General features: G+C 43.8%; 1 protein-coding gene and 1 long non-coding RNA gene across 5 annotated transcripts in view; one reads left to right on the top strand and one right to left on the bottom strand.

Annotated features, from left to right (window-relative positions):
* RUNX1 (RUNX family transcription factor 1) overlaps positions 1-26,338 on the bottom strand; it is a 262,267-nt gene that overhangs the window by 90,222 nt on the left and 145,707 nt on the right. For 2 of the 4 annotated variants that reach the window (XM_005548734.5, XM_005548745.5), the window contains exons 3-5: positions 15,109-15,147; positions 9,151-9,404; positions 2,856-3,012 (exon numbers count right to left, since the gene is read on the bottom strand). In XM_005548734.5, the coding sequence (XP_005548791.1) occupies positions 2,856-3,012; positions 9,151-9,404; positions 15,109-15,147 (450 nt within the window). The remainder of the gene's footprint in view (positions 1-2,855; positions 3,013-9,150; positions 9,405-15,108; positions 15,148-26,338) is intronic. The other 2 variants (XM_005548743.5, XM_074034058.1) reach the window with 1 other exon arrangement.
* On the top strand, positions 4,457-10,987 carry LOC135970012 (uncharacterized). The gene is made up of 2 exons (XR_010585387.2): positions 4,457-5,912; positions 6,648-10,987. It is a non-coding gene; the product is annotated as an uncharacterized lncRNA (long non-coding RNA).

The raw sequence follows: 26,338 nt of genomic DNA, 5'->3' as shown, positions 1-26,338 counted from the left end.
ACCCGAGGTTAGGAGCTGTGATCCTGGACGGCAGCCAGCGCCCAGATAGATCCGTTTTGTAGAACAGAGAAAAACCCTTCCATGTTCAACCTCTGGCAGTTTCTACGAGGTTTACAATCCCCATGGACTGGCAGCTGGTCACAGAAAAAGAACTTCTTTTTCTACCTTTCATTTTGCACCACGTACTAGGCCCCTTGGAGAATCCATCAGACTGGTGGCTTTTGACAGAATTCAAAATTGGCACTGAAAGTGTGGATGAGCCAAGAGCCAGGGCCTTCTGAGCCATGGCGTGGTGTGTCCATGCCAAGGGTATATTTTCAAGCACATTTTCAAAAACAGAAAATGAAACAGTTGTCTTAAGATCACTTAATAAAACATAATGAAACTTTTAAAGGATAAGATTCAGTGAGGAAGATTAAGACTAATTGTTAAAATTAGTCAGAATCATCTGCTGTCTTCCTAATGGGAAGCAAATTGCAAAAAAAAAAAAAAAAAAAAAAAAAAAAAGGAGAAGAAGAAAAAAGAAAGAAAAAATCTGGCAGGCTTTGGTGTTGACACTTAGACTTGAAAGAGAAAAATCAAATTATATTTTATGACTATGGAAAGAAATTATGAGACAGAGTCAAATCAGGCCTTCAGACAGCTCGTTTAGTTTTGTAGTGCTGACCAAAAAAAAAAAATACATATATATATATCTCTCTCTCTCTCTCTCTCTCAAGACCAACAATATTCATATCCATAGTAATTATAATTAGGTCAAATGTTCCATTAGGGTTCCTATATTTTTTATTGCTTATTATCACTGGTGGGAAGGAGAGTCTGTTCAAAATATTGTCCGTTTATGGCATTTCAATTAATTTTCTCATTCCAGAGTATGGGAAGACAGCCCAGCCTTGGTTGCAGCTATTTTACTTTTTGGGGTTTATGCAAACTCAAGGGCATACTGGCACAAATCCTGCAGCCAAATGCAAACACTCCACACCTTGGGGAAACAGTGCACTGTTACCCAAGTAAACACAAGCACCTATTAGTCACCCACTCAAAACAGAAATGGCCAATGAGGGATGCAAGATCAGCCATCAACGCCAGAAAAGAAAGCACGCTGCTTTCAAAATCTCATTTTTTTATTATCACTGATTTACTGTGCATTGCCGGAAAGCCACTACTGAACTTCTTGTGGGAAAATGTCACTGGCACGTTTTTAAAACTTTTATGATCAAAACCTTACATGTAGACCCACACAGACGCATAGTATGATGATAATACTTTCTCTAGAAAAGCAATTCAATGATACTTAGCTATTGATTCCTAACAGCAGAAATCCACAAGAACTGAATTAAGAGAGTTAGCTAGGCTGATGGGCATGGACCAGGCTGTGGGGCCTTTGTTTTTTATTGGCTTCTCACTCGCTCTGCCAGCTACTCATCTGAAGCCTTTAAGATGTTTTCTAGATACACATCTCTGAATCATAATGCAAATTCCATTTACTGAAAGGTGGGGACTTTTAATACGACAAGGGAACCCATTTAATGACTTATGCTTTTATATCTTATAGCATCACTCATGCTTTCAAAAAGTGGATATAATTTTCTTTGCATTGCCCTATTATTAATATAGTACTATGAATATAAATTTTCAATCACATTATATAAATTTTTTATTTTCTCCAGCTATGATTCTATTATGAAAGTGCTCCGGATAGCTAGGATAGCAAAAATAATCACCAAAATAATCAACACACATTTACCCCTTTCTCCTTTCTGACTAATCAAATTCTCTGAGAACTGAGATTTTCTTGTTTTTAAATGCCTTTTTAAAGAGTAATAATTTCTGTTATTTTCAATGTTGTTTGATTGGTGCTTCCATTTTTTTCAATACAAGAACTATTACTGTTATTTAGGTATTTACCGTAAGTCTTTTTATTATACTTGCAATAACCTTGTAAGCTTAATCGGTACTATATTACAAAAAATGAGTTTAAAAAACTATCTTACCTCCTTCAATTAAACTTTTAGTACTTGTTGCTCTTTATAAAATATGATTTGGTTCTTACAATGTAAAGAAAACATAATACTTGAAAATAATTGGAAACCAGAGAAAATTACAATAAGCCGAGATTCCTATTTCTGCTCTAATGCTTTGATAACGGGTTAAAGGCAAGGAAAAATAAAACCACACATGGAGCTGAACTAATGCAACAATTTCTTGGATAATCCAGTCTCTAATATTATTAGTATCTAAAATTTTAACCAGGCCCAACCTCTCCTCCTAAATAAGGCATTCAAAAGAAATACAACAGGAAGATCACACTGCCATCAATGGTACTAACATTATTTCTTCATGTCTTTTTCTAAAAAGGTAAGCTTGCTTGAAACCATGTTTCAACATCATACACTAGAAATCCCTAAAATTATTAGAAATGGTCATTTGAAACTCTGTCACTTTTCACAGATAGCCCACAGATCATAAGTCAACAGTTTCCATTAAACAGCTTTTGTATAGTTATCCAAGAGAGAACCCTCACTGTAATTGTATAATCCTAGTTTCCATTAAGGTAAATTTTATATTTTTTGCATTTTAATAAAAATCTCAAGAGTTTCTTTGAAATTCACAATTCCTACGTTGCATGTTCCCAATCAGCCTTAAATCAACTCAGTAACATAAAGCAATAATATAGAGATTCTGCTAAAAATATTAAACTTCGAATAAATATTTTTTAAGAGCTGGACATAGCAATAAGAACATTAAGACAGACCGAGTTTCTAGGGATTCCATTACAGAAATCACTAGAATTTTGAAATAGGGGTTTGTTGCCATGAAACGTGTTTCAAGCATAGTTTTGACAGATAACGTACCTCTTCCACTTCGACCGACAAACCTGAGGTCATTAAATCTTGCAACTTGGTTCTTCATGGCTGCGGTAGCATTTCTAAGCTCAGCCGAGTAGTTTTCATCATTGCCGGCCATCACAGTGACCAGAGTGCCATCTGGAACATCCCCTAGGGCCACCACCTAAACACCAGTCAAGGGACAAATGCAGACATCAGGAATGTTATACATACACTTTTAGGGCATTTGTGTAGTGATTATTCTAAAATTAATCGTATATTCAATGATTTTTTTTAGGTTGCAGAGGAATAGCAATGATAAGCAAAACAACAGAAAAGTTATAATGGGAAGACACTTTTTTATTATATTTTAGGTTGGTGCAAAAGTAATTGCGATGTTTGCAATTTTTAATTCCAAAAACTGCAATTACATTTGCACCAACCTAATACATTATACATAACTATATGTAAATTTTCAAATAATGACACATATACTAAATTTACCTAATAAAGCCAGATTAGGTCATATAGCACAGTTGGAACAAGACGAACCATAGCAAGATGTCAAGGATTTTGAGAAGCTATGTTGTCTCCTGAATACAATAATCTCTTCTTAATTCCTCCCATTTGAGAAACAGAACATCCTGTGTTCGTAAGTTTATAATCTAACCCATCTTTTACTTGCTCAGACCTCCACTAACAGGCTGAACAAGGCCCATACTTTACTTTTAGAAAACAAAACAGAACAAAAAAAAAAACAAAACAAAAAAACTTATTTCTGCTAAAAGTAGATTTCATCTTGCTGACGATTCTTAAGTACTTAAACTGTCCCTCTATAGTTCATCTTTGATACCTCCTACTTGCTCCTATTATCTTGAGTTTTACTAGCAATGAATTCCAGCACACAGGGAAAAAAATCAGAAATCTACCCTTCGTTTACTAATTACAAAATCAACAGACCTCAGACAGACGGGACATTCACTTCTGTGCACTCCCCTCAATTCCGGGGTAGAATTGAGTTGTATTTTTATATCTGTGAGTCCCAAGGTGTGTAAACTCATATCCTCACAGATGCCTGAGGTTTTCCGCTAGCCCAGCTGATCTTGACCAGGAATTTATTTAATGTAACTGAATAAGCATGAAGTCTTATCAGGGATATTGGAGAAAACTGGTAGATAAATATTTTTTATACTCAGGTAGTTAAGAAAATGAATTTCAAAGTAAAATACTCTAAAGAGCATGACCTAAAGATACTTCGAACAATAGTATCAATTTCTTGGTTATCATTGAGGCCTTCTAGAAACTATTTTCTTGGTCTAGACATTTATTATTGGCTATATTTCCTTTGTTTCTATTTTTCAAAGCAGTCACACAACTTCAAATTGAAATGCCCCAAGCTGTATTTATTCTGATCATTTCTGACATTCTTTATGGTAAAGTCAGTAGTGACATTTATATTACTCATTCCAATTACATCATCATTTTTGGTTGCTGTTTTTGAATTGGTAACAGTAAAGCATTCCTCAACCTACTGTTATCACTCCTTCCTCTGCCTCCTACTTCCCAATTTTTACCTTAATAATTGCTATATAATTTTTCTGTAGCATATATTTTCAGGCCTCTTTTTCTATATGTAAAAAAGGCTGCCATGGACTCACTTGTATGATATCAAAGTCATGTTTCTCAAGATCCCCATTTTCATGATCTGCCCAGCCATCACCCTTTCCCTTGGCCTCCAGATGACTATCTATTGTTTTTACTCAGTAGAACTGCTTCAGTCGTTGTGGCACAGAACATGAACTAACTCACTATGAGAGATGAGCATACTTCCAACCCCAAGACTACAGCAGGGTAATCTAGTCTCATAGAAACAGGGAGGCATTTTCCTCTATTTTATCCAACTTGCACTGCCAAACGAGGTCTGGGCCTTTTATCTCTCTTTTTAATCCTTTCATTGCAATTGTTGGACATGTTTTCCATAGAGGAGAGTTTAAAACTCTGCTATTTATTCCCCGAGCACCCTCTAATTAGCTATTTAGTTCCCATAATAAGTGTGTTTGTTGCCATTTAATTAAGAGCAGTGATACGACAATTCCCTTTTTGTTTTAAAAAGATATCACTAAAATAAATCTCCCTGATCAGTTATTTGGTTATTGTTACTGTTTTTTTTTTTTTTTTTCTATTCCCGAAAAATGGGCTTGCTTTATTTTGCTCTTTTAAGTCTCTTACAACGAATTTTCCCCTTTTTTTCATGATTCTCACTTCCCTTTGTGAAGTTAGCTCACGGTGTTGAAATGCCCTTTTTGAACACATATTTTTACTTCCTCATCCTCCTCTCCCTGTGGTAACCCAGGCTTCTCTATTTTAAGTCAGTATTCAGAAGGTATACAGAGACTGCCTCGACGACGTGGGTTTCAAACTGAATAACTCATTGTTGGGTCTGGATCTGTAAAAAGGTGAAAATAAATAAATCTCGTTTTATAACTACAGGAATGGATTCTGAATTATCTGCCTCCTACTGCTGTTCCCCTCACAGTGCTCCAAGCCTGGTGCCTCTCTCATCTTTCCAATACTATTCTCATTAGTAATTTGGCAAATTCACGAGACCTTCGCCAAGTCGAAACAAACATAGGATAAAATTATCATGGAGGCTAAATAAGAAAAGGTTGTTGATGTTGGAATTTAAGAAGAAAAAAAATTAGAAGTTTAACTCCCACTCCTCTCTCTCTCTCTCTTTTTTTTTTTTTTTTTTAAATGCAGCAGAATCAATGATATTTGGGCACCTACATATCATTTACTTGGCCTTGTATTGATCTCTGAGGGATTTTTTGTTTTGGTACGAGGGTGGGGGTGGGTAAAGGGGAACTATTAAATCCAGGGCAATTTCATTAATAACGTATATTGCCCAATTGTTAACAAGCATACTCAAGCCAGGTTAAAGAAGTTTTTTTTTTAATTTAAAACTAACATGTGTGCTAATTTGATACAGGTTTTTTCACTGATGGGCAAATGGAGAGAATGTAAAAATATCTAACTTCAAACTGAAAAAAAGAAACAACTGGAATGAAAAGCTATAAACAATAGGTAAGGAAACACAAACATTTACATTTTAACACAGACCAAACAGGCAAGAAGGGACTTGCTGGCCAAAGAGATCTGATATTTTGTTTTACTTCTCTGTTTTTAAAGTATCAGGAAGTTGGGCCAAATATCAACTCTCTTCTGTACCACATGGACCTCCCAATACTGTTCTTGGCTAGCCTGTTCACAGTTCAAACTGGCATTTTAAACCAGTTCTAATTAGGTTGAAATTACAGTTACAATTCATTTACTTCAAATCCCTTAACCTTGCAGTGTTTCAAAGAAGGCTGTGGAGTGGAACATAGAATTCAGCTGAGATGACATTTAAGGCATAGCTAGGGACCGTGATCTTGCCGACAAATATATTACTTATTTCCTTTTTATGAAAAGAATATTACCATCAGAATCCAAGGCCTCTGAACTTCCTTGCTGAAGGCATGTTTACGTCTTTGGACTGTGGTGTACCAGAGCCTAAACAAGCTATAATACCATTGTATTACCAAATACATCCTAAGTCATCAAAACAGCTCTTTAGGCTACTTCTGTAAATACAGCAAAACACATAGCAAATGTAAGGTTTTCTTAGTAGTAAAAAACAAGTATCTCTCATACTCTATAAATAAAGGTGTTCCATGGGAGGGAAGGAGTAGGGGGAGAACAGGTTGGGGTTCAAAATAAGCAAGTAGGGTTATTGTAATCTATTTTAAAGAAAATTCATAATTTTAAATCTCTCTTTAGTTCAGAAGATTGACATAGAGGATTTTCCTACAGAACTTCAGGATACTCCTAAGAAGCCCTTCAATGATCGTTTCATCAATATCATCAGGCCTTATCATTGTTTCACATTTGCTTCTCTTTATCATGGGGAATATAATAATTATTTACTGGTTAACTTCCTAGGGAGATTGCCTGCGGCTTATTTAAGATCCAAATTTTAAAGTAATAATTTCTGTTGAAGCTGCTTGGGAGGTGGTTGGGTGGGCGGATAGAGTGAAGCCAGGGACACACAGTAAATGAGCCCAGGATGTAGGCAGGTTTTGATGTTTTGCTTGCTTTTATCCCTAATGTTTTATCCCTTCACGTTTGCTGTCTCACTGAACGTTTTGTCTATTCTTCTAGTTATGCAGTGAGCAGGTCTCCTGGAGGAAGAAGCCTCTTTTTATGAGGATTGGGGTGGTGACAGATATTAATCAAATGGTCTGATTTCTCTGCTATCCTTTCCTTTCCCCCAAATGTTCTCAGGGGACCTGCTTGAATGTTTTTCAAGAGATCTGTATTTTGATTTTTAGTAGCCTATAGATTATCACTCAATAAAACAAATTGTTTTTAAGTGAATTGCCAAAAATCATTTTAAAAAGGAAACTCTATGATTATGGTTTCTGCTAGAAATAATTCTGACGGCTCATAAAAGCAATATGTGTAATTTTTCATTTTTTAGAAGAAAATACTTTCATGTAATGACTTGAGACTCTGAATTGCTCCAATTCCTGAAGATTCTTTATTAATCATTTAGTCTTTTAATATATTTGAGTGTGGGTTTCCTGGCAGAGGAGGGAGTTCAGAAGAGACCCTGATTTTCACCCCAAAGGAAGCCACAAATCTCTTGGAGCCCTAGTGCATTGGGGCAGCCAGGTTTTAATGGCCTTTGGTGGTTATCAGCCCGTCTTGCCTCTGCTCTTTATCTGATAATGACCCCATGGCCCAACCCTGTTGGTCCCCTCTCAATGCGGGTGCCCTAAAGAGTCACCGCTGATTCCATTTATGCAAAGGGTTAGAATGATTTAAAAGTAAAATGGTCTCCCAAACCCAAATCTAAGTAAACGGAGGGAGGGAAAAAAGAGTCAAGCAACCCGCCACGTTCCTTCTCCTCATTTCCACCCCCACTAAAAAACAAAACAAAACAAAAAACTGCTTTTAGAAAAGTGAGTGGAAAAAGAGGCAAATCTGTAGACAAAGCCAACTGCAAATTTCGTTTTGTTTTAGAAATCACAATCTAAGTGTGGAAACTGTATAAAGCTTAAAAATAACCCCAACAATACTTTTTAAAAAAGTGAATATTATTCGTTGTAATAAGATCAAGACCCAGCTGAGGCCTGGATCTATAAAAAACTTAATCTCCCCTTAAAGGGGACAATTATTTAAACTTTTTTTTTTTTTTTTAAAGTAGCTTTACACTGGGAACCACCTGCCTTGATTAGCCCTTTAAAAGAACAGGAAATGACCTGCACTGATTTTACTTAGTCGCATCTTTTCAAACCCACCAAAGACAAAACAGAATCTCCACTGCAGAAATTAAATTCCTACTGCTTGCTGCTAGGGTAGTAGGGTGGTTGTTTAGAAACGCCTGGGGTTGTTTTCATACCCCTGTTGAAGGCCAAGGTTTTTCAAGGCAGCTGAAAGCTCTTGGGATGATCAGGGGTGAAAAGCGAAGGGAGACCTTTGGAGCCGCTGCGCTGAAGTCTCCAGCTACGCGCCGCCCCCTCCTCTAGCAGGAAAGCGGGCCGCTGGGACCCCCAGCTCTCCAAAGACAGCCTCTTCACCTTTCGCTGCCCCGGGCTTAATCTAGGTGAGGTGATGATAGCATTCAGAACGGTTCCGGGAAAAGAAACAGGATTCGCTACTTGCGGCTCCTGGCAGGAGCAGGCTAAAAAACTCAGAGAACTCTTCAGAAAACTTTTGCAAACTTAACTACGCCCGCTGTGGACTTTGGACATGCTAATTCCTATAGGGCGGTTGGAGAAGGGGGAAAGAAAATCCCTGACAGTTTCCCTTGTTAGTTTCTTTTCACTGACTTGAAGGCAGAAAAGTCTCACGATTTTATTTCCTGATGCCTTCATGTGAGGAAGACAAAATGGTTTGGGTGTTAATCCAGCGGTAGGGGCAGCAGTAAGTTAGCAGACGGGCTGTCTCTGCCGGGCTGGGTTATAACTTTTTCTACTTTGTATCAAAGCTAAGGCCCCTGCCAGGGAGGTTCCGACCGGCCCCCAGTGGATGTCTTTGGGGGCACCCTGATGTTTTCAGCCCTCCTGGGAGGCCGCCCCAGAAAGCTGAGACGAGTGCCTCCCGAGGGTCGCCACGGCAACACAGCATCCCCCCGTATCCCAAGCTAGGAAGACCGACCCGGGGCTGCGGGGGCCCCTTTCTAGAATCCGGCCCCGCCCGCCTGGCCGCTGCCCTCGCGGATCTCCCCCTGCCTCGCCGGCCTCCGCCTGTCCTCCCACCACCCTCTCCGGGCCAGTACCTTGAAAGCGATGGGCAGGGTCTTGTTGCAGCGCCAGTGCGTAGGCAGCACGGAGCAGAGGAAGTTGGGGCTGTCGGTGCGCACCAGCTCGCCCGGGTGGTCGGCCAGCACCTCCACCATGCTGCGGTCGCCGCTCCTCAGCTTGCCGGCCAGTGCAGCGCCGGCGTCCGGGGCGCCCAGCGGCAACGCCTCGCTCATCTTGCCTGGGCTCAGCGCGGTGGAAGGCGGCGTGAAGCGGCGGCTCGTGCTGGCATCTACGGGGATACGCATCACAACAAGCCGATTGAGTTAGGACCCTGCAAACAGCTCCTACCAGACGGCGACAGGGGCGCGGATCTTCAGCAAGCAGCTCCCGGGAGACCAACATACACGTTCAGGGGCCTTTATTACTGCGGGGGGGCGGGGGTGGTTAGGGGAGGAGGGAGACTAAGTTACTAACAGTCCAGGAGGGGGAAAAGTTCTGGTTCTGCCGATCGGCCTCCGACCCAGGATGGGCTCCTAACAACCGACTGCTTAGTGCATTAAAAAGTGGAGACTATCTTCCTCGAATCTTGCTTGCAGAGGTTAAGTTCAGTCTTTGACTGTTACCAAAGTTCCTGAAGGCAAAATTCTCATACACTTCCTAAAATATTTATGCGAAGAGTAAAACGACCAGCAAACACATTATTTGGAAGTTCCAGTAGTTAACGCCTGTCAGTTTTTTGCAGGTGAGTTTTGTTTAAAGTCCCAACAGAACACAAGTATCTCCCATAACAAGGCCGCTTTTATGCAAAACTGGCTTCAGTCCCGAAAAGCAAGAGCTGCGACTTCCAAAGGTCGTGCTACTAATGTATGTGCACGTATATATAAATATATACATATGCTCTACTTCATAAAATATTTACAATACAATCTGTGGAGAATTTAAACACAACAGAAATCCATTAATGTACGCTGCAGATTTTTTTAAGTAGCCTTGAAAATCAGCTTCAGTAGTTGGAGCAGTGCTGAACTAGAAGTACTTGTCATGTTCTCCGTTCACTCAATGAATTCTGTCAAAACGCTCAGTGCAGAAAATTCAGCGTTTCAAAGATCTTCAGCTAATCTTAATAATCATAAGAAGAAGGCCAAGTCGATTACACTCAGGGTACTACAGCTCTCCCACATCTGTGAACTCGGGTTTGGGGATGTTGGTTAAGTTTGTGGCTGGTCCTGTGGTTTGGTGGGAGTTGAGCAGCCGCAGAGTCACACACTCGCAAACACGCACTCTTCGGAAGCCAGCCACTGTCTACATCAGCTGGGTGACTCAGCCCCGACTCGGGCAGCAGCGAGACGATACTCCTCCACTGTCGCCCAGCGCCCGCCGGTTAGCTGCTCCGAGGCACGAACACCCACGAGTGCCGCGTAACCGCAGCAGGTGGAGCGGGCCTTGAGGGAGGGCTCCGCGGTGCAGATCGAAACAGATCGGGCGGCTCGGGTTACACACGCACGCACTCCCCGCCACGCACACTGCCACGCACACGCAACTTCACGGCTCGCCTCGGACAACAGCGCACTTTCTCCCGCTGTTGTAAAAGGAAAACAATCGGGGAAAAGTTCGCAGCCAGGAAAGAAGTTGAAAACATCCAGCCAAGAAGCCAGTTAATTCAAAAGGAAGAAAGAGGGGAAAAACAAAAAAAACACAAAAAAAGGAAGGTCCAACGCAGGCCAAGGAGAAGCAGCAGAGGTTGACTTCCTTCTGACGTCCCTAGGAGCCCCGGGAAGAAGTGCCTGGCGGCGCAGGGCCGGGCAGCGTGGTGCCCTGGCTGGGTCCGGCCGCGGGGCGCCCGTCCCGCCCGCGCCCGCTGGCTCTATGAATGAGAGTGCCTGGAAATGAACGTGCTTTTACTGTAAGCCCGGCCGGAGGAATTCCATTCCCTCAGCTCGTTTGCATAGGGGCGGCCGGCGGCCAATCACAGGCCTTTCCGGTATCAGCCAGGGCGCGGCTCGCGGCCGCCTGCTCCTGGAATTGGCCCGCGCGCCCCCGCCGCCGCGCGCTACTCTACGCAGCCCGGGAGGGGAGTCGGCTGCCACCCCCGCGCCGCCCGCGCCCCCGCACCCACGCCTGCATGCTGGCCCGGGGCCCCGCCCGCGTGCGGACCCCTTCCCGCAGCCACACGCGGGCTTGTGCGGCTCCGCGAGTGGACACGGTCCGGAGACCTGGGAAAAGAAAGCAGGCCCCGCCGGCCCGAGGAGGGCCCGGCTCCGCGACCCGCTGCAGGCAGTCGCAGTGGCCGCCACGAGGCTCCCGAACCGGGGCTGCAGCCCGCGGGCGGCCCCAGATGCTGCGCGGCTGCCCAGGGCCAGGCCTCCGCTTCCAGGGCGCGGGTGCGACTCGGCCGGGGAGCCCGGGGGAGCCGCCCCGCGCTCCTGCACCGTCCGGCTGGCAGCTGCGGCCAAGCAGCGCTGATTCACTGCATGAGGCCGGACGGCGTCCGCGCGTGCCGTTTGCTCTCAGCGTCTTCCCTCGGGTCTGTTTCTGTAATGGGTGTTTTTTACCGCTACGCCTGGGCCGCGGCTCGATCCCGCCGCGCGCCTCACCCTTGCTGTGTGCGCCAGCGGCCCGCGAGGAGTTTCCTAGTCAGGAAAGACCCCAAGAACGCGCGACTGGAAGGAAAGTTGAAAGCAGCCGCGCGACTTGCTCCCGGGCCTCGTAGCGCCGGCCCCCGCAGCAGCCGGACAGCTCGCCCGGGCCCCGCGTCTCCCCTCAGGCTCCCCGGAAGCGGCCCCCGTTCCTCTCCTCGCCCCCGCGCGCGCGAGCGGCCCCAGGTGAAAACCCACCCCGGCTTCGCGCGCGGGCGGCCGCTTCCCCCTGCGCAGGTCCCCGTGGCGCTGCGGGCATTTTCGCGGAGCTCCGAGGGCCCCGCCCCCAGCCCGGCGCGCGCGGCCAACTCCGACCCCACCCGGTGGGGCCCTCCACGCCCTCCCTGCCGGGCTCTGCACCTCCCGGGGCCTCTCATTCACCCCGGGGCTGCGACCCAGTCCAGGGACTGGGACCCAGCTCCACCACGGGCTTCTTTGCGGTTCCCGCGGAGCCCCTCAATTCAGCTACCCGCGCGGGGGTTCCTTGCCCAACCCCACGGGGCCCCTGACACCCGCTCCTCTCTCCCCCAGGGCTAGGGGGCTGGGGCCGCTGCCGCACAGGGACTGTCCCCGGGCGTTGCCGCGGGCCGGGACGCAGGAGGGGGCCGAGGCTGGCTGGCATGGAGGCCTTTCCCGGGCGGGCCAGGACTGCGCGGAGCTGTCGGGACGCGCCGCGGGCCCGAGCGGTCGCCAGGGGGCAGCAGCCGCCCTCGATGGACGCCGCGCGCAGCCCCGGGTGCGCCGGAACGCCCCCGACGGCGCGGGGCTCTGCGGCCCCCTTCGTGGCCTTCAGGTCGCCCGGGAAGAACTGGAGTTCGAGGAGAAAAGACAGGAAGCCGCCGCCAGAGCCCACTTGAGCTGGAGCGGCCACGGCGCGTCTCCGAGGTTCCAATCCGGAGTCGCAGCCGGCCGGGCTGGGGACCCTCGGACCGGGACTCCCCGCTGTGCAGCCCGGTCGGGGGTCTCTTCCCGAAGTCCCTGTGCCTGGGGCCCGCCTCTGCCCGTTTTTGGGTGTCTGTGCTCCAGGAGCCCGGGCTTCCGGGACTAAGGCGGGCGGCCCGCAGCCTCCGCTCCCCCGGGCACTGCCAGCACCCGAGTGCAGTTTTGTTTCAATGGACCTGGGGTCTCGGAAAGAAAACTTAGTATGTTTTTCTTTTAAAGTGATATTTTAAGTCTAATTACAGTTGTAAAATCCCCCAGACGTCCACTTTATAACTCTGTCCCTGAGCAGAGTGCATCGTGCCCGCCCGCAGGGGCCGCAGCGCCTTTGCCTGCGGGTTCGGACGCGGCCCGCTCGAGAGTCAAGTTGTGGGCAAGGGAAATCTTTTCGCCTGCTCTCCAATGCATTTCTCCAAGATCCTACCCAGGGCTCCTGGGGCCACCCCCAAGTGCATACCCCGGGACCCTCGAGTTGCGGGAGGGAACATGAGGGTGTAGCGGCTCCAAAAGTAGACTTTGACTCCAGGGGAAACAATAGACTCGGGTGATTTACCCCTCGGAGAGGTCCAGGGAGGCTCCTCTGGGTCTCGGGCCACTTGCCTAAAACCATGAACCCTTCGAGGCGGCTGCGAGTCGGACTGGGCTGCAGTCTCCCAGGAGGGGGTCAAGTTCCCTTATCGAGTAAGGAAAGTTGGTCCCAGCCTTGCATGCACCGAGTTTAGCCTTCAGAGGCAGCGTTGTGGGAGCTGCTCAGCTAGGAGTTTCAACCGATAAATCCCGAGTTTGAAGCCCGACAAAAAGCTGATAGCAATCAAAGCTTTTGCTCCTTGACTCGATGGGATCGCGGGGCATTTGGGTTTCCCGGGAGCGGCGCAGGCTGTAACTGCGCAGCGCGGTGCGCTCTTGAAAACAAGAAACAGACCAACCTCGGCCCCTCCTTACTGAGGATCTAAGATGAATGGAAAGAGGCACTGGCTCGGGGGACAGGGAACCCCTTAGTCTGCCGGGCATTTTACGGAGCCTGCACTCTCAAGGACAGCCATAGCGTGTACGAAGTGAGGAAATTCCTTTCCACCAAGAGCGCTCATTTTAGCGACAATATAGAATTCCCCTTCCTTTGCCTGTCTAAGGGAGAAAGGAAAGGAAACATTCCCAGGTTCATTGCCAGTGTTTCCCTGGAGTAATGCTAGAATTTACCTTGTCATAATGCAAAATTTTTAAAAAATATAACGAAGCGATACGTTGGGCGGATGCTACGTGACAGATTTTCCCACATTTTGTTGCGGGGAGAGGGAGGGAGGAGAATTAACAAAGGTTCACAACAGGAATGAAATGTAAGTTTCCGCAGTGGATTTTAAAAGTAGTACTTGGTTAGTTGGAAGAGAAATAATTTAATTGGAAAACAGTAACAGTTCATTGACGTTTTTCTTCTACAACTTTAGGTAAATAACTATAGGTGGTCTCAGAAGATAACTAAATATTTTACATTTTTGCTCTTACAAAAGCCTCCCCAAAATATGCATAAAGATGGGATTAGAATCTCAACAATTCTCTTAAAATTACCCTTTGCGAGCAATATATTTCCAAAATTACATTTGTAAAAATGTCATACGTCTAAAAGAATTATTTCTATTTTAAATGACCATTTACATTTTGAAAAACAATGTATCTTGCTATGGTTTGGAACCACATAGCTGCAGTTTGTATTGATGTCACAGGGATGGAAAACAGTTTTGATAAGGAGTAACATGTGTGTACAAATCACCTGCCATACACACTATCAGTTTTGAACATTGGAATTTAAACATTTTTTTCTTCTGAAGTGGCTTTGAGATTACTTCACTTTTCAAATCTAATTACTATGGGAGAGGGGAGAGCCCTTCGTTCTTCCATTACATCCTTCCTCCATCTGAATGTTTCTGTGGGATGCTATGGTTAATGTGTGATTATTTCACTTTCACTTCATAAATACATTGTGTACCTCACAAGTAGCAAGCTGAGGACATTTTAAAATTAATCTTTTTAAAATTTAGGAATGCTTAGTAAACACTTTAGTCTCATAAAAATTTTGCATTACCACTGCTATAACACAGGTAATAAACTGGGCTGTAAGAGAAGCCACGCTGTATTTTGTTTTTAGAGAGTTGTATAGAGACATTTAATAGCAGCAGAATGCACCTATGGTAAACGCTGTAGAACTGAGGGTATCATTTAAGCTTTCATTGAAATATTTTATATGGTATAACATTTACAATATGGAGAACTGCTTTTAAGTATATTGGAATCAGCAAAAACAGCCTTAATTATTTGGTTAAATTATATCACAAGTTATACATAGAGATACATAGATATAAAATCATATACACATATATGAAGGTGCTTATTTTATTTAAAAATATAACTTGGAATGTAACATACCGTGGACGTCTCTAGGAGGATTCATTCCAAGTATGCATTCTGAAATAACAAAGTAGGAAAATAAAAATAATGCAAATTTTAAAATTAACTCTCCCCTGACTTTTTTTCTTTTTTTTGGCTAGCTCATTTCTTCTCACACTTTTTAGCACTGGAGATTTTTATAGCTTTGACACAAAAATGACTTAAAATAGTAAATCACCAAATAAGAAATAAACTGTTCCTTATGCACGTGGTTTTAGGTACCTTCAACCAATGTTCTCCTTCGCTAGCTAATACTGAATATCTGTTGTAGAATCACCTCTTTTAAGCTCTGTGTGTGATTAAAATGTGATTTGTTTAATGAAGATTTAAAATATATTTGGAAGGTGTAGGAACATTAGAATTCAAGGTAAAATTAAAACCAAACCCTAACTTAATGCAAAAACATTTATGATCATTTACTTCCAATGATAGGACATTTTAGAAACATTTTCCCTTGCTTACTCTCCTTCCCTTCTCTCTGCTAGGCAGGCAAATTATTTATATCAAAACCTCTCACAAGTTCTAATAGATTATATCAATTATTATTAGAAATAATTGTTACATGATAATTCCCAAATATGGATCACTTTATACATTTACAACTATAGGGAAACCCATTAAGCTAAGTCACATGAAGCTCTTTTTCCTTCTTTTGAATATCTACATATAATGTTGTGAATCTGAAATTACTCTATCAGCCTTGTGTATTGGTAACAGCACTGAGTCACGAAGAGGAAATACTGTTCTTCAAAGACAGGATTTGAGCATTTCAAATGCTGCAGACCTAAAGCTTTCAACTCCATGCCACAATATTTAGTATGCTGTGTGTGTGTGTTTTTTTTTTAAACTTTTAAAATAAGAAAGGAGAGAATTTCTTCAGATTTCTAGATGCTGTTTAAATAGGTACGAAAACAAGATTTGCAGCTTCTTTGGTCTTATATTTTTGCCAAAGTTAAAGGAACAACTAAAATAAGAGGTTCTGAAGGACTGGTCTATGATGAAATATGAAAGGAATTAAATATGTATAGTCTCGAAGGAGCATCCAAAAAAAAAAATAAATAAAACAGAGATTGTGGTTTACAAGTAGATAAAATGACTCCATGAAGACTTTTGTTTTTAAAGCGCGAGGCAGAGAAATAATCATTTGCACGGATTGTGAATAAGGTAAGAAATAGCAAATGTATCCTGAAGTTATGTCAGCTCAGTTTTAATAGGTGTTGGGGGCAGTGGGGTGGGGGTGTGGAATCCACAACGGTAAGACTGACCAGACAGCACACCCAGCGGAACCACGCCACCCTGGAAATTCTCTCTTGAGACCCAGAGAAGCTTTTCCGTGTCTGAGTCTAAGAAACTGGAGTAGGAGAGCAAGAAAACACAAGTTCATCTACACACCTAATAATTCAGCAATTCTGAGGAAAAAGCCAGGATTTTTTAAACCCAAAAACAAGGGCAAAAATGAGGGGATTGTGAAAACTATGGTAACTCTTAAAAACTTTGTTGTGTATCAGCAGCCTTGAGAACACAGCAAATGTGGTTAAACTGGGGAGGGGGAAGGGGTGGGGGGGGGTGAGAAACTGCTGCCCAGGTGAAGTAGCACCTGTGGAGGTTTGAAGTGATTTACCCATGAAGCTGTTAAAGATGCCAGAACCCAAACTGCAAGAGAGGAAAGGTTGTGTGTGTTTATGACAGCGAACAATGAATCTGGTAGGTCATCCTCCAGCGTGCTTGCTCGCGTGCTCTCTTTCTCTCTTCCCTACATCCCCTATTGAGTGTAATTACATGCCAGGCAATGGGTGAAGTGCTTTTATATACTTTGCCTGATTTAATCCTTGCAAGAACATCATTGCTATCCCCATTTTACAGATAAGAAGCCTCACCCTTGGAGAGTTCAGGGAGCTTGCCCAAATTCACATTACTCTTGACCTACACACACACACACACACACACACACACACACACACACACACACACACACACACTCATATCTACATGTAAGACCACATGCATAGTAAGCTATGTTCCTTTTTGATCATGATTATTTATTTTTGTGGGTATCCTTGGTAGAGTTCTAAAAAATTAACTCTGATCTCATCTTTCACTTTTATCCTCCGCTGTCTCAGGGTCTGGATCAGAAAGTATCTTGGAAATTCTTCACCATGCAAACCTCCTATCTTTAGGAGTCAGATTTTAAAGTCATTTCTGTCATCCACAGAGTTTGAGGAGAAAGCCAAGGTCCATTTGGCTGAGAAGCTTTTACATTGATGATAATATAAAATGGTGTTTTAGTCTTTCCCCACCTCCACTAGTTCAAAAGGGCATCTTTAGGACTTTTCTAGATACGAGGTATTTGATTCACTTGCCTTCAGCATTCCTTGAACGCTACCTCTGTCCCAGGCAAGGTGCTAGGCTCACTGGTGACAAAGGCCAAACAGATGAGAGAAAAGAAGTGTCATGGCTGCTAGTGGACACATGTCCAGGGTCCCAGGAACTGGTGGGAGGGAATGTAAGAGGAAGAGGGGCCAGCAGCCCCTGGTGGGCTCAGGAAAGGCTTCCTTCCTAGCAGAGGTGATTTTTGACTTGACTTTTGGAGGTTGGGTAGATTTGTAGGTGGTTCAAAGAGCTACAGGAGGGGTTTAGGGAGGTGACGGTGGGGTGGGGAGATGGTGCTCTGGGCTGAATAAGCATCATGAGCAAGGGCGTGAGTTTATGAAACACATCAGTGTGTCAGTTCCAGTGTGGTTGGGCATAGGTTTGAGACCAGGTTGGTGCGGTGGGGAGGGAGCGTGGCAGTTCACAAATACATGGACATAGATAGGTCATTGGAAGCACATGCAACCTGAGGAAATGTGAACTTCAACATGAGGGAAATTGATCTATCAAAGCCAAACTGGGAAATAACAACATTAATATATATTTTAGAAAAATAAGTCTGTCAACAACAGCTCGGTGAGTTGGAGGGGGTAGAGATGAGAAGTGGGGAGCTACTGCAGTTGTCAGACAAGGGGTCATGAGGATCTGGATTAAGGTAGAAGCAATGGAGATGAAAGAGGGGGTTGAGGTGAGGGAGGGGGAGGAGTCTCCCCAACATCTGTCCATTAATAGCAGTAGAGAAGATCAGAAACAGTGGGTTTGGAGAGCGACATCGTGATGTTTCTCTGAGCTTTGGATGCCCAGAACAGAATAGGAGGTGCTGGTGGGGAAAACAAATTCTGGGGAGAGGTTTCATTTAGAAATAATGAGCTGAACATCCTCAGAATATCTATGGTAGTTTCAGATTGTATCTATGGTACAGTCAAACTATCTATGATAGTTTCAGAGACTGTTTCCAGTGAGAAGAGACCATTCACGGGTTCTGGGATTATCAACATTCCAGGAGTGAGCAGAAGAGGGAGCAATCAAGGAGATGGAGCTAGGAAAAGAAAGAGGAGAGAATAAGGAAAAAGAGTAAAGGAAAATGCAGCTGGGCGCAGTGGCTCATGCCTGTAATCCCAGCACTTTGGGAGGCCAAGGCGAGTGGATCACCTAAGGTCAGGAGTTCGAGACCAGCCTCACCAACATGGTGAAACCCCATCTCTACTAAAAATACAAAAATTAGCCAGACATGGTGGTGGACACCTGTAATCCCAACTATTCGAGAGGCTGAGGCAGGAGAATCACTAGAACCCGGGAGGTGGAGGTTGCGGTGAGCCAAGATTGCACCGTTGTACTCCAGCCTAGGAGACAGGGTGAGACTCCATCTCTAAATAATCAATCAATCAATCAATCAATTTTAAAAATTAAAAAAAAAAAAGAAAAGTAAGAAAAGAATAAAGGAAAATGCTAGGTTTGGAGGAAAGCCATGTCCCAAAGCCCACAAAAGGGCCATGAAAACAAGGACTGAAAATATTCCACTGGATTTGTCTACAGAGAGTGCCATGTAACATTTGCCAGAAGAGATTCAGTTGAGTGGCAGCAGCAGAAATGGAGCAGAGAGTAGAAAGCAAATGGGATGTAGGGAAGGAGAGAATGAAACATGTTGGAGGAGGGAGGGAAACTGGTGGGGTAGCAGGAGGAGGGAAAGACCAGTGTTGAGAGGTGTATGTGTACGTGTGCATGTGTGTAAGATGGAAGCAAACTGAGAAAATTAGTGTTTGCCATGTGTGTTTTACTGAAGATAAAATTCATCAGCTTCCACTTCAACCCAGGTCTTCCTCTTGTTTTCCCCACTGCACCATCATTCTCCCAGTTCCAGACTTGGATCCATGAATTGATCTTTGCCCTCATTCAGTCTGTTGCCAAGGGCTCTTTTTTGTTTCTTTGGTTGATAACAATTCAGCCCCCACCTTTCAATTCCTATTGACATCATTCTGGTTCAAGTTCTCATTACCTCTCTGCTGATTTCTTACAAAGATCTCCGAGAAAGGGGGTTCCTGCTAATTGTACACAGTACTTCCAGATTAGTATCCCACACCATAGTTCTGCCAACCATGTTCTCCTGGGCATCTGGAATTCAATGCAAGGTCTTTAGCACAGTCCTGCAGGATTAAGAGCCACCCTTCCTGTCCTCATCTTGGAGGGGGGCAGATTCTTCTGCCTCAGGTGAAATTGCCTCTCAAAGACCAATCACATGCTTCATCATCACCTCCACATCTCCTGTGTGACTTGAATTATAATGTGTTTTGGGTTATAGCTATTTAAATATATTGGGGGTGGGGCGGGTGAGAGGAGGTAGTGGAACCACCCCTTCCCTGGCTTCAGGTTTCTATGTGGAACAACATTCCTTAGTGTAAAACTCTTGACCTCTTTTTACACCCTCATTCCTCCTCCACCATAAAAGATTGAATTATCTGGTTAGTAGCGTTGGAAGCAGAAACCAGTTGTAGAAGGCAGAAGCATAAAATGAACCCCTCAAACTTTCCACCCTAATCCCTGGGACTGGGAATATGATGAGGGATCATGCTCTGGTTATGTTACATGGAAAAAAAAGAGATTTTTTTTTGTATATGTAATTAAGGTTACTAATCAGTTGGCTTTCACTCACGCAACAGAGGGATTTTCCTGGTAGCCCTAATCTAATCACAGGAGACCATTACAAACACAGTGTTTTCTCAGGCTGGGACAGAAGTGAAGTCAGCGTTGTAGCTGGAAGACAGAGCAGGCACTTGCAAGAACTAGAGAGCAGTCTCTAGATGCTGAGGGTGACCCCTGGTTGACAGCCAGCAAGGAAATGAGGGCCACCATGCTACAGCCCCATGGAATTGCATTCTGCCAGCCACCTGCATGAGTTTGGAGGTGAATTTCTCCCTAAAGCCTTCAAGTAAGGCCTCAGGTTAGCCAACCTCTGGAGTTTTGGCCTTGTGAAGCTCTGAGCAGAGAATCTAGTACAGCACCACCAGATTTCTGACCTGCAGATCTGTGGGCTAAATTTGTTTAAACTGCTAAGCTTGGCAATTTGCTCGTTTGATAGCAATAAAAAAAAACAAGTACCCTGGGTATGCTCTTTCCCTTTCCTTATTCTTTTGGGGAGACACTGCTTAGGTATTGGTGAGTGAGTCTCCCTACTTCTGGAACTCAGTGGCAGGAAGTCACATACCTAAGCCATGCTCTCCAAAAGTTCTATCAGTGACAAAGCTGGTATTTTTTATCTCCATCTGCTTGACTCCTTTGTCATCTCACTGTTGATTGTGGATCACTGGAGAGCAGGGGTGTTTTTTATGGAGCCTCCTAACAGCCCACTAGATAATTGCCTTAGTCTCTGTAGATTCACTCTCATTCCCACACAAATGCACCAGTGGATTGTGAATACCTTGCCAGCGAGGCTGTGTTTTACCCACCTTTAAATTGCCTAGGCAGTACTGCAGAAAGTGAATGTGTACCTGAGCCACTGCGAGTCTGGTTAACAGATTCTGCCTCAGCAGGTCTGGGAAGAAGCCTGAGATTCTCGGTTTCGCATAAGCTCCCAGTGATGCCACTGCCGCTGGTTCAAGGTTTGCACTCAGAGTTGGAGGATTCAGTATCTCAGATAGAACATTTTTTTTGTTTGTTTTGTTTGTTTGTTTTTTGAGACACAGTCTTGCTGTCACCCAGGCTGGAGTGCAGTGGCGTGATCTCCGCTCACTGCAACCTCCACCTCCTGGGTTCAAGTGATTCTCCTGCCTCAGCCTCCTGAGTAGCTGGAACTACTGGCACGCGCCACCATGCCCAGGTAATTTTTGTATTTTTTGTAAAGATGGGATTTCACCATGTTGTCCAAGCTGGTCTCAAACTCCTGACCTGAAGTGATCTGCACACCTCGGCCTCATAAAGTGTTGAGATTACAGGTGTAAGCCACCATACCCGGTGGAGACTGGACTTTTTAAGTTGTTGTTATGGCCTGAATGTTTGTATCCCTCCAAAATTCACGTTGAAGCCCTAATCCTCTATATGCTGCTATGAGTAGGGTCTGTGGGAGGTGATTAGATTAAGATGAGGTTGTAAGGCTGGGGTCCTCATGATGGGATTAATGCCCTTATAAGAAAAGACCAGATTGATCTCTCTCTCTCTCTCTCTCTCTCCCCCTACCTCCACTGAACCCAATCATGCTGGCACTCTGATCTCAGACTTCCCAACCTCCAGAGCTATGAGGCAATAAATGCCTGCTGTTTAAGCCACCCAGTCTGTGGTATTTTGTTATAACAGCCTGAGATGACCAAGACAAGTATGGTAATAGAAGTCACCAGTACATCTTCTATCAGGCCTCACAAGGAGCCGCTTTATATACATTAATTATCCCATTTAATTATCGAGCAGTGAGTGGTCCATCATTACTCCCTTCACTTTACAAATGAGGACACTTAAGATTTAGTAATCGGCCCATTCTAAGCTCATGCAGTTTGCCTGCAGAGTGCCCAGTTGTAGCCAGCAGTTTGCAAGATGGTCAAAACATATTGCCAGTCAGATTTCCTTATTAGATCCTGACAAGTTGCCTTTACACCATGAGGACAGGCTGAGTTCAGAGGCTCAAGCTTCTAACTCCAGTGCTTTGGAAGGCCAAGGCTGGATGATTGCTTGAGCACAGGAGTTTGAGACCAGCCTGGGCAACACAGCAAGACCCCATCTCTACAAAAAACAAAAACTATGCGGACATTCTTTCTTATTCTAGAGCAGCACGTCCAATGAGAGTCAGCCGGGCGAGGTGGCTCATGCCTATAATCCCAGCACTTTGGGAGGCTGAGGCGGGCAGATCACGAGGTCAGGAGATCAAGACCATCCAGCTAACACGATGTAACCCTGTCTCTACTAAAAATACAAAAAAATTAGCTGGGCGTGGTGGCGGGCGCCTGTAATCCCAGCCTCTCAGGAGGCTGAGGCAGGAGAATGGTGTGAACCCGGGAGGCGGAGGTTGCAGTGAGCTGAGACGGCGCTACTGCACTCCAGCCTGGGTGACACAGCGAGACTCGGTCTCAAAAAAAAAAGAAAAAAGAAGAAATATAATGAGAGTCATATACATAATTTAAGATTTTCTAGTAGCCACATTTAAAAAGTAAAGAAATGGGCAAAATAAATTGTAATATGTTTTATTTAACCTAATCTATTGAAAAATTGTTATTTGAACACGTAATCAATATGAAAATTATTAATGAGCTATTTTACATTTTTCTTTTTTTTTTCTGTACTATGTCTTCAAAAGTCTGTGTGTATTTTACATTTATAGCGCATCTCAATTTGGTTTAGCCACATTGCAAGTGGCCAATACTCACATGGGGCTAGTGGCTACCATACGGGACAGTACAGTTCTACCGGAACCACTCAAAATGCAATTAACCCTGGATAGCAATTTTGCTACTAGTCTGCTAGTGCTTGAGCGAGCCCTGTTTTTAAACTGCTGTTAGTGAGGACCATTAAATAGTGCATCTTTCTTGACTCATGTTTTCCCTCTGAGCTGTCCTGAAGCGAAGTTCAGAATTTTTATTACAGCATCACTTGATTGACTCAAAGGTGGAAGAACACACATACACAGCAGCAATAACTGAGTTACAAAGGCCTACTAACCACTGTCAACACCACTAATGCATTTTTACAGCCATGGATAGCCACAAGTTAATCTCATACATTGTTCATTTCCTCTTAACATTCACCAGCCATGCATGCCTCAGCCTATAAAACAGTGCTTTGGTTTCCTTGAGCTCTAAAACAATATTACAAAAGCATCTCCTGTCCCTTTCTTTTCCAGCAAAACTAGTTCCCCATGAAACACACCTGATGTATTTTTAAATATAAGCATTATGGATCAGAAATTGGAGGTTCTATTTTTAATAGGCCATGATTTTACATTTTTCTTTTTTAAACGATACTCACGGCCGGGCGCGGTGGCTCAAGCCTGTAATCCCAGCACTTTGGGAGGCCGAGACGGGGCGGATCACGAGGTCAGGAGATCGAGACCATCCTGGCTAACATGGTGAAACCCCGTCTCTACTAAAAAATACAAAAAACTAGCCGGGCGAGGTGGCGGGCGCCTGTAGTCCCAGCTACTCGGGAGGCTGAGGCAGGAGAATGGCGTAAACCCGGGAGGCGGAGCTTGCAGTGAGCTGAGATCTGGCCACTGCACCCCAGCCTGGGCGACAAAGCGAGACTCTGTCTCAACAACAACAAAAAACAACAACAACAACAAAAAAAACGATACTCACTCTCAAATAGGAATTCCTATAAACAGGTTTATTTTGAAATATGGCATATAAATTTTTCAAAAAACCACTCAGTGTTTCAGTTTGCTAGCAATCTACCAGTTCACACACAGTCATAGATCACTTCAGTGAGGCAGCTACTGGTCTAAGCTATGGAATCCATCCTCATCAGAAGAAGTAACCAAGGAGTGGGAACGTGGGAGAGGTTCATAACAGAAACCACTGCCCCTACTTTCCTGCGTTGGTTCTCAAGAGCTGCTGGGAACCCTCGAAGGTCCAAGTGTCTCTTTTGGGCAAAGATACCAGTTTCTGGCTGGGCACGGTGGCTCATGCCTGTAATCCCAGCACTTTGGGAGGCAGAGGTGGGCGGATCATGAGGTCAGGAGTTTGAGACCAGCCTGGCCAACATGGTGAAACCCCATCTCTACTGAAAATACAAAAAGTAGCTGGGCGTGGTGGCACGTGCCTGTAGTCCTAGCTACTCAGAAGGCTAAGGCAGGAGAATCGTTTGAACTCGGAAGGCGGAGGTTGCAGTGAACTGAGATGGCGCCACTGCACTCCAACCTGGGGGACAGAGCCAGACCCATCTCAAAAATAAATAAATAAATAATAAAAAAATAAACAAAATTTACCAGTTTCTATCTGTTAGTCCTATGGGTTGAATACACAGGTTAAGGGGCCGATGTGTGAACCCTGGAAAGGGTGTGGGCCCTTCTCCACATTCTCTTTGGTTCCATCAGCTACAGACAGAGGTATGTTTTAAGAGATACACTGAGAAGTCATTCTCCACATGAAACCAGTCTTCTCTTTGAGTGATATCCTTCAGCTAAGCATTGTGGGAAAATATCCAAGTGGAGCATCTGAAAATTGTGCTTCAGGGAGGGGAGTTTAGGGACTTGTCCACAGCCTTCAGTTCCCTAATGGGTGAATGTCACACCAATAAGATTTTCTGGTGGATGATAGATGCAGAGTCTATAAAGTTGCTAATACTTCTAGAGTCTGCTTTCTTTCGTAATCTGCTTTATTTGAGGCATTTTAGTTAGTTAATATATTTAAAGCTATTTCCACCACAATGAATTAGAAACATGACATGATTTTTCTAAGTTGAGTAAAAAAGAAATGAATGAACGTATGAATTAAAGGCAGGGGTCCTGTTCCTCATGTCCCACATGCCATCCCACAGCAAATGCTCCTTCCCAAACGGAATCGTTTATTTGGATTCCTTGTGTTTATAATTTACTCTTTCACTAGGAGAATTATGAAATAGGAAAGTATTTTTTCCTTATGCAACTTTTGTCTTCAAAAATAACTGAGTTATTTTAATTTTAATTGGTTCTTGAAGGGAGGAGGGTAGGGGATTAACTGCAGACCAGCTTGATAAGACAACCCTTAGTTAGCTGGTAGAGGAGTAGGTAGGTCTATGTTAGAACTTAAATGTGGACAATGGTGGGTACAGGACAGGCAAAGGAAATTCCCCAAAGCTGGCTGAAACAGCAAATTTCTACATGGACAACTAATTCTTGGATGCTTGGAGTAAAGACATTAATATATATTATTATAAAGACATAAATACATATATATTCTACATGAAGATATGAGTGACTTTTTTACACACACACACACACACACATTATCTTCAAATTATAGGTAGGTAATCATTCACTCAGATTCCAAATTCCAAAGTTAAGTTTTAGAGTTATTGATGATTGGATTCATTCATGCAATTAACAGGAACCCCAATATATTTGAGTGCAGGAGTACTCACTATCTCATAAGGTAGAGGAACCTGTAGGAAGTTTGTCACTAGCCATGCGAGCAAGTTAGTTACTTACCTTGTCCCAGCCTCAGCCTCCTCATCCACAAAACAAGAGGCTTGGACAAGGTGGGCTTCCCAGCTCCAGGAACATTTATGCAAATGCCAGTTGGAATTGTGGGAAATCAGCCTGGGTCTGGTGCTTACCCACGTCAGCATATGGCTAGAGTGAACTTGGGTTTCAAGTGGGAAGGGGCCAGAAAGGAAAAAGAGGACCCAGAATCAACTAGAGATAGGACATTTTAAGGACTTTCCCATTTCACATAGGGTGTCTCTAATTTCAGGGAAGTATTGCCTATTTTAAAAAGCAGATTCAAGGAGATATGATTTAAAACAAGTATACACATAAAAATAACTCTGAGATTCTGCATCTTCTAGAAAATCACAGAGACACATTGCTATCATATTCTATAATTTACATGGTGATTGAGAATAGACACAGTTACTCAGTGTTATCCAAAATAATTTATTATTACAATCATTAAAAATATTAAAATTCAGCTCTTTCATTAATTCCGTCTACTCCATCCCCACCAAATTAGTGAATTTCACTATGTGTGATACTACAAAATAATAGTTTAAAAATAATATGGATGTACAACATAGTTGAATTCCCATGCAATAAACAGATAAGGTTCATTATTATTATTATTATTACAACTGTTACTATCTCAAGTTTGTGACTTTTTCACTAAAATAAAAATTTTCCTATTTATGATCCTATATAGACTATAGAGAAATTTCCCATAAACAT

Source organism: Macaca fascicularis, chromosome 3 (genome assembly GCF_037993035.2).
Source record: "Macaca fascicularis isolate 582-1 chromosome 3, T2T-MFA8v1.1".
Classification (NCBI taxonomy): Eukaryota; Metazoa; Chordata; class Mammalia; order Primates; family Cercopithecidae; genus Macaca; species Macaca fascicularis.
Note: the sequence above shows the minus strand (reverse complement) of the source record. Positions and strands in the feature narration are given on the sequence as shown.